Here is a 9317-nt window from a genome sequence, read left to right on the forward strand (position 1 = left end):
CTAAATTTCATTGCAAAAGCTCAAAGGGTTCTCGAGATATCGTGTGGAAACGAAAGCATTACAGACAGACAGAAGGACGGACGGACGGACAAACCCAAATTAATATCCCCCACTTTTCAAGCGGGGGACAATAATATGCATCACAAAAGTTAACACTTTGTATGATAGGCCAGCCGTTGATGAAAAAAGTATTAATAAATAGGCGAGAAACATGCAGTTTATAAGACCTTCTTCAAGAGTTGAAAAAGCGGAACAAAAATAATATTTTGTAGTTACGTAAAGAATAGACTATTTTCTTAATTATATAATTAAAAATAAGATTTTAAAAAAAGTATAAATTCTACTTACAATATGTAAATTAACTGATTATTGAAATGTTTTACGGAAATTACTGCTGATTATTGTAGTCTGTAGAAAAAAAATTGTTTAATAGAAATAGGAGTTCCCCTTCCCCTCCCAAATCATTGACATCGGAAGCAAATTGAAAGTGGGCCGGGCTAAGAAAAGAATCAAACTTACAAGCAAAACTTGACAAGCAAAAAAAAAAATGTGCATAATGATCAAATACGACGAAAACCACATTTCGTTAAGAAAGGGGGGGGGGGGGGCTCGAACTTCTTTTAGTGCCATTTTATTACAAACACGTACGCCTACCTCTTACCTAAAATGCAACTTGCGATTTGAAAGGGGGGCTAAACCTATATCCCAATTTCTAATGCCTATATTATGTCTATCTTTCTTAAAAAAAGCAGAAGTGGGGGAGAGGAGTTAGTTCAGACACTTGTACAAATAATATCCACGATATAACGCATGTATTTTAATTAAAGTGTTCGCCATCAAGAGATTAGTAACTTATATATTTAAGATTCATATAAAGATAATTGATAATTTATTTAAATCTGTTTAAAACTTTCATTTTTGATAATATTCACTAATTGAATGAAGTGTAATCTATTATATTTAGCTCTTAATTAATCGAAAAAATATTTGTGAAAAATCATAAATTTATGCATAATAAAGACACAAATTTCCGTACTTGCAAACTATGGTTGAAGAATAAATGATATTTTTTTATATGCATGTACATGTACTAGTAATTTTTCTTTTCCACACAATAATTTTGGATTTAGGTGTTTTCTCTTTATTTCATTAGACAGGTGTCTTAATATATAACATGAACTGTTATTATTTTACAGACCAATTCTGTATTTTTTTTTTTTATATCGTGTCGCGGGAAATGTCATTGTGACGTCACGATTTTCTTCAGAAAGTCAATTGAAAATCTGACGGTCATCCGATTTCCAAACGACTTTCAGACTTTGCTTTCGACTTTCGACTTGGGTGGTCACACGGTAAGATTTTAGTCGAAAGCAAATCGGATGAAAAAATCGGTTGGAAAATCGGATGAAAAATCTCATCGTGTGACCGCACCTTTACATAAGAATTGTTAGACCGCAACGTCACTGTTACTGTTACGTCACAAGTAATTAATCATCGTTTATCACGGCGACGTGGAAATAGCCGAAGTTAAGATCTGCAAGAGTTGTTGCTAACAGCAAGGTAAGGAAGAAGGGAAAAGTATTTTTATGATAAATAATTTTTGTGATACAATAAATATATAATTGATATTGTTCTTTCTCATCGTGATGTTTTATTTACTGATTAAGCCATAATTTCCCATATATACAGTATTGATAATATAACGTGTATTGATTAAATTGATCAATTTTAAGTGAGCAGTGAAGGGTATAACAAAACAGTTATAGACTGGGATTCGGGCAACATATGATTTGTTGGACCTGAAGGTGAAAATGTTGCCCTTGGCCTGCGGCAAAGGGCAACATTTTCACCTTCAGGTCCAACAAATAATATGTTGCCCTCATACCCAGTCAATAACTGTATAATATAGGCATAAAGCCAGCATATCCTTATAAATTAAAATGTTTAACTCATATGAAAGGTAAAATCGGTCATTTATTGAGAAAATAAATGTAAATAAAGCAAATACAAATCATGCAACAGATACAGAGTACGGGATACAGACACGTAGAACGAAATTTTTCAGAAATGAAAAATGGTATCCTTTGTAAAAACAAGTCTTTATTTGTTAGGCTCGTTATATTTCTTGAAATTGAGAGAAACTGGGCTGTTTCATCAAATGTAAATCTAATAATACTCATAGTTCCCATTCTAAGAAAGAAATTCTTTAATTAAATTACATTAGTTTTAAACATCTTTAATATTTTCATCAATCGAAATGAATTAAAATTATCATACTTATAGCTGATTCCTAAGCTTAAAAACCTTAACAAAAACCTTAACGAACATTCAACAAGCTACAAAGCGGGTTCTGGTTATGAAACATATGGAGATAACAAACAGTATTCAAGATCAAAAGTCTATAAAACAATACAAAACAGGAGCAGAGCAAACACGGACCTCCAAAACATCAGACGTGGGATCAGGTCCCAAGTGTAAGCGTTCTAACCTTTTTCTTTACTCTTCACTACAATATTTACAGTATTGACGAAGACCCCTCAAGAGTATTGGACAGGAATATATTCAAAAAGTGGTGTGAAATCATATGTGGTTACTTAAAAAACTCCAAAAGAACTTTTGGAGAATTTGAAATCAAAAACTTTCATCAAAATAAATAAGTTAAAAAATATAGTACTTTAAAACAGCTTACACAACCTATCCAAACGATTAAACGCAGGCTTTTTTGAGTTTATAGACAGCTGCTTTATCAATAAATTCTCTTTTTGTTAACCATTCTCAATGTACACAAAGTGCTCATAAATTGCTATTAAAAGAATGCTTGAGCTACTGATTGTCAACTTCTGTTTATAGATTTTGGAGATCAGATCTTCCGACAAAAATCATCATTTTGTAAGTTTGCTGGTCGATGACCTTGTCAGACAGTGCAATCAGTCATTAAGTCGAATGCTGACTGCGGTTTCGTACTTATTGTAAGACCATTATTCACACACTGAATTGTCTTTGGACTTTTTGCTTGCCATCATGACCAGTAACACAAAGTTGCTGTCATGTGACAACAGCGGATGCTTACTCCTTGATAGCACCTGATTCCGCCCCTGGTCCATGTTTGCTCTGCTCTCGAATTGTATTATTTCAAGGGACTTCTTTAAGTTCTAACCATAAATACCTTTCGTCTTCTCCATATTTTATGATAATCCTCTAACCATATTTTCTGTAAGTTATATGAACTTCTATAGCTAATTAACTAAATGTGCATTTAGGATTATATCCGTATTTTTATAATTTATGTTCTTGTATTTGTTTATAATTTGCATTCCTTCAAATTCCATTAAAATGATGTAATTTCATTTTGATGTTAAAAAAAAAGCTGTAATAAAATCATGAATTAATGAGTTTAATTTCAGCTCCAATTAAGAGCAAAAAGATAATTTTTATAAAAGTTTAACCCTAACCCTTACCTTTAATAAAAAACCAGCATTTCATAAAAAAGTGCAAATTTGTAAAATATATTGTTTATAACATTGATAAAAAATATATCTTTCATATGTCACGGCGCAATTTCAACGTTACGTTAGTACACGCAAGATTTGTATCTTCTTACATTGAAACTCTGAGGCTTCAGCTGGTCTTCTTCCGTCCACATCATAACATTTTAGATTCAAACATGTATTAAATTCAGGATCAACTCCTAACGTCATGACTCCAAAGTAAACGTGATAGAAACTGAGTCAGGCGGGTGACTGCTGTATGAGTAATCGTAGAAGGAATAGCTTCAAAATGTTTCCTAATCTTATCCTTTATATATTGATTTATCCATGTACGTTTCAGTATTTGACCGGCTTCACAGAGATACTGTATAGGAACACATCGAGCTAATATTTCCTTATCGAATACAGTGACATTTTCTTCTCGAGTACGTCTTTACTTCTTATCAGGGATAAACATAAATAAACGACCACCTGTCCCAGAAAGGCACCCGTATTTAGCGCCATTATGGACCTAAAGAGTTTCTCAGCGTAGGTAATAGATAGTGTGTACTGTGTTTAGTACTTATATTTAGAACGTAGACCCACATTATAACTGTTGTTTGGTTTTTCAGGAATTCCCCGAAGTCGGCATCGTTTGGACAGCTGGTAAGTGCACCTTTTGTTACATTTATTTGCCTGTTATGTAGTTCAGTACCACCCAATTCACATTAAATGTTCTGCGAGATCTTCATACTAGTACTTATTTAAGAAAACTCTGATTACGAGAGAAGAGACCTAAAACTGATAGATTTGCTATATGAAAAAAGCAAGATAACGAGCAGCGATCAATCTAAACAAACTCTTTAACCATTTCTTATGGGTTAAGAGGGCCTAAACAAGGACCCCTGGAAGTTCCAGAGGTGGGATCAGGTGCCTCGGAGGAGTAAACATCCCTTGTTGACCGGTCACACCCTCCAGGAATCCTATGTATTAACCAGGTAGAAGGAACATTGCGTAGTCTCATTCAGTATAAAAAATGAAACATATGGAGATAACGAACAGTATTCAAGATCAAAAGTCCATAAAACAGAGCAAACACGATCCTCGAAAACATCAGAGTTACGTTGGGACCAAATGTCATGGAAGGGTGAGTATCCCCTGCTGACCGGTAGGTCAGCATAAAAATTAGTATGTAAAATTGATGGTGAATACTTTTGATTGTAGTTCCGGTATGCAACGGCTTTTGACAGGTTCCTGATCCTAGTGGGCAGTGTCTTCGCTATAGCTGTAGGCGGAGGATGGCCAGCTCTGTCCGTCATCTTTGGAGAATTGACCGACACGTTCGTGACAGGTCTGTAACAGCGTCAGATCTTTATTGATTAACTAAAACATCATCTCTAATCATGTAAGGCCTAACTAAAATGAATATAAAAATCAAAGCAACTTTCAGGAATGTCAAGGTTATATATTAACTAATATAAAAGATAAAACTAAAACCAACTATCTGTTGTGCTTTTCAATAATCAACCTTCTATAAATGGTATCATCTCAATGTATGGTCTAAAATGTTTCAATTAATATTTAACGTTTAAGTAACACATTAGTTTTTAAAATGGCTTCTAACAAACCTTCATTTTCAAGGCCCGGGTGGCGCTCAGTTGATCTGTGTTAATGGAACCATCAGTTTCAACGTCACCGGAAATGTGACCGGAAACAACTCGACCGTGGATGAATTTAATGACAAAATGACCACGTACGCCTTCTACTATTTGTACATTGCCGGCATTGTTCTAGTCTCAGGGTACTTACAGGTAAGAGTCATGACCCCTGGACCGCTTAGTAAGAGCCTAAATGTTTTATTTTAACAAACATATCTTCCATTAAGCTGTAATTTCTAGATTATGTGTTGGACGACGACTTGCGAGAGGCAGGTTTACACTATTCGGAAAGTCTACTTCCGGTCCATAGTCAGACAGGAAATAGGTTGGTTTGACAAACATCAGAGCGGGGAGTTGACTACTCGACTAGCAGAGTAAATATCCAAATATATTTGTGAATAAATTCTACCTACAATGGAAAGAATAGCTTTAATTAAACTTTTTTTTTTGCATTTTAAACTGAAACATTATCTAGAAATTGCACGATCAAACTCTTAAACATCACAGCACACCTGAGAAAGCTTCATTTTAGCTTTTGTTTAGTACCACAATATTATGAGAGGTCTAACTTTACAGCGATATTGGAAAAGTCAAAGATGGATTGGGAGACAAATTCAGCTTCACTCTTCAGTACACCGCACAGTGTCATATAATATATTGAACCCCGCGATATTTTGAACCCGGGTTCAAAATATCGCTGCGAAATATTGAACCCCCCTATAAAATATTGAACCCGGGGTTCAAAATATTATGGCCATAAAATATTGAGTCCCCCTGTCCTTTTAATTGATGAGGGAGGGGGTTCAAAATATTATGGCCATAAAATATCGAGTCCCCCTGCCCTTTAAATTGAAGAGGGAGGGGGTTCAAAATATTATGGCCATAAAATATCGAGTCCCCCTGCCCATTTAATTTTACAGGGAGGGGGTTCAAAACATTATGGCCATAAAATATTGAGTCCCCCTGCACTTTAAATCTAAGAGGGAGGGGGTTCAAAATATTATGGCCATAAAATATTGAGTCCCCCTGCCCTTTAAATTTAAGTGGGAGGGGGGTTCAAAATATTATGGCCATAAAATATTGAGTCCCCCTGCCCATTTAATTTTACAGGGAGGGGGGTTCAAAATATTATGGCCATAAAATATTGAGTCCCCCTGCCCTTTAAATTTAAGAGGGAGGGGGTTCAAAATATTATGGCCATAAAATATCTAGTCCGCCTGTCCATTTAATTTATGAGGGAGGGGGTTCAAAATATTATGGCCATAAAATATTGACCCCCCCTGTCCTTTTAATTAAAGAGGGAGGGGGTTCAAAATATTATGGCCATAAAATATCGAGTCCCCCTGCCCATTTAATTTTACATGGAGGGGGGTTCAAAATATTATGGCCATAAAATATTGAGTCCCCCTGCCCTTTAAATTTAAGAGGGAGGGGGTTCAAAATATTATGGCCATAAAATATCGAGTCCCCCTGTCCATTTAATTTATGAGGGAGGGGGTTCAAAATATTATGGCCATAAAATATTGAACCCCCCCTGTCCTTTTAATTTAAGAGGGAGGGGGTTCAAAATATTATGGCCATAAAATATCGAGTCCCCCTGTCATTTAATTTTACAGGGAGGGGGGTTCAAAATATTATGGCCATAAAATATTGAGTCCCCCTGCCATTTAAATTTATGAGGGAGGGGGTTCAAAATATTATGGCCATAAAATATTGAGTCCCCCTGTCCATTTAATTTATGAGGGAGGGGGTTCAAAATATTATGGCCATAAAATATCGAGTCCCCCTGCCATTTAAATTTATGAGGGAGGGGGTTCAAAATATTATGGCCATAAATATCGAGTCCCCCTGTCCATTTAATTTATGAGGGAGGGGGTTCAAAATATTATGGCCATAAAATATTGAGTCCCCCTGCCCTTTAAATCTAAGAGGGAGGGGGTTCAAAATATTATGGCCATAAAATATTGAGTCCCCCTGCCCTTTAAATTTAAGTGGGAGGGGGTTCAAAATATTATGGCCATAAAATATCGAGTCCCCCTGCCCATTTAATTTTACAGGGAGGGGGGTTCAAAATATTATGGCCATAAAATATTGAGTCCCCCTGCCCTTTAAATTTAAGAGGGAGGGGGTTCAAAATATTATGGCCATAAAATATCAAGTCCCCCTGCCATTTAAATTTATGAGGGAGGGGGTTCAAAATATTATGGCCATAAAATATTGAGTCCCCCTGCCCTTTAAATCTAAGAGGGGGGGGGGGTTCAAAATATTATGGCCATAAAATATTGAGTCCCCCTGCCCTTTAAAATTAAATGGGAGGGGGTTCCAAATATTATGGCCATAAAATATCGAGTCCCCCTGCCCATTTAATTTTACAGGGAGGGGGTTCAAAATATTATGGCCATAAAATATCGATTCCCCCATCCATTTATTTTTATAGGGATGGGGCTTAAAATATTATGGCTCATATATTATTCAGTCACTCTATTGAACTGTTTTGAAAAGGGAGTGAGGATAAAATATGCCTGCAAATAATCTAAAATCCTTCTCCCACTTACACCCTTCCACTACTTGAGAGTAGGGTATCTTTATTATAAAACTTTTTTTTCATATACATGCAATTCTTAAAGAATTGAGGGTAGGATAATATAATCATAATATTGAAGTGTACAATTTTTACAAAGGAAATAATTTTTTTTTTTTACTATTAAACCCACAATATTCTACATCAAATAACTATAATTATACACATGTATCATGATGAATCTCATAAGGTATTTATTCATTTTTATTTAATTGTATATACATGTAATTAACAATTTGATGAAGGAAATTTTAAGGAACAATGCTATTGAATAAGAAAGGTATCTCTCCATTGAGGAGGTAACGGGGGTATAGCACCTGTGTATTGTGTGTACACAGGGAGGTGTCATAGGAGGTCAACATAGGAGGTCAACAATCCCCACTGTCTTGTTGCTTCCCCTTTGTGGTTTCTATATTATGCAATACAGTGTTTTGAGAGTGCACTGATAGGGTAGCCCAGATTGAGGGGTGGTTAACTTACATACAACATTCGGGTGTTTAAATAGAGTTAATTAAAGCAATAGTAATCATTACAACGTCATCCTCAAGAAGAGATGGAGGTCTCCGAGTATACAGAGCTGGTGAACTTCCTCGGCAGTCCACCTGACAGACGAGAATGGCCAGTCAACACACAGGTATGTATTTAGAAATAGGAATTCTATTATTTTATTTATTTTTTTTTGCAATTTATTGTATGTGGGTGAATTAAAAAAATAATGACAATTTTTTTTTAAATTTTTTTTTTTTGGAAATTTTCAACTACCCATAACATATTTTTCACTAATTCTATATCATCATATAGTGCATGTATTCCAGTAAAAAAATTTGTAGTGGCAATATGACCATTAAAAAAGTTTCAGAGTTTTTAAATTATAATTAGTGCAACTTTTTCTGAAAAAAGAAAATAACAAAAGCTATAAGATCTTAAAAATTTTCTAAAACTTCCAATCTAGAGAAATGTAATTTTTATGCTCCGAAATTGTAATTGATCAGCAATTAGAAATTATAAATTCTAAACTTTTATTACTTAGTTTCTTCTCTTGTAAATATATATCAAAAAAAAGAAAGGTTTTTGATTGATGTTTTTAATAACATTATTTTTTCCAATTCTGAGTTTTAAGATAAAACCATGAAACTTTTTTGACATACAATTTTTCTTATTTTAATAAAAATACTAAATTTTGAATCTATCCTATTTTAAGTTATTGAAATTATTGTGTTGGGCATTCCTGACCACTGATGTGTATTAAAAATATTTATCATTGCTGTAAAAATTAATTATAAAATGCAATAATCTATTCTCAGCTTGGAAAGCAGTAGTAGTAAGGTGTAGTTTAAATAATTTACATCAAATAGTTTGAATTTAATATATTTTAGTGAAAAAAATAAGATCTTTGTTACATGTAATTGTTGCACTTCTGACTGCAGTAAAAATGAAAGTTAAACCCAGAGAAGGGTTTAAATATTTGACACCATCGAGTTATAAAAAAAAAGTGCAATATTTTTAGTCTTAAACTTAAAAATTAAAACGCATGAAATTATTTAAATGGTTAATATCTTGCATTATTCCCTATATATGTTTATGAGGTCATACCAAAAAACATTCTCCTAT

General features: G+C 34.2%; 1 protein-coding gene across 1 annotated transcript; it reads left to right on the top strand.

Moving 5' to 3' along the window:
- The first annotated feature begins 3861 nt into the window (after positions 1-3861).
- LOC134235867 (ATP-dependent translocase ABCB1-like) lies at positions 3862-5786 on the top strand. The gene is made up of 6 exons (XM_062718030.1): positions 3862-4016; positions 4100-4133; positions 4692-4818; positions 5109-5278; positions 5366-5499; positions 5702-5786. Exons 1-6 carry the CDS (start codon positions 3994-3996, stop codon positions 5784-5786), a joined length of 573 nt encoding a protein of 190 aa, XP_062574014.1. The 5' UTR covers positions 3862-3993.
- Positions 5787-9317: the final 3531 nt, after the last annotated feature.

The sequence above is a fragment of the Saccostrea cucullata genome, unplaced genomic scaffold, assembly GCF_032062105.1.
Source record: "Saccostrea cucullata isolate Sc308-1 unplaced genomic scaffold, CSIRO_AGI_Scuc_v1 ctg337, whole genome shotgun sequence".
Lineage (NCBI taxonomy): Eukaryota > Metazoa > Mollusca > Bivalvia > Ostreida > Ostreidae > Saccostrea > Saccostrea cuccullata.

Coding starts and splice junctions, on each gene's coding strand:
- LOC134235867 (XM_062718030.1), top strand. CDS start 3,994: ATGGACCTAAAGAGTTTCTCAGC. Junction 4,134..4,691: donor CGGCATCGTTTGGACAGCTG/GTAAGTGCACCT, acceptor TTTTGATTGTAG/TTCCGGTATGCAACGGCTTT. Junction 5,500..5,701: donor TTGACTACTCGACTAGCAGA/GTAAATATCCAA, acceptor CTAACTTTACAG/CGATATTGGAAAAGTCAAAG.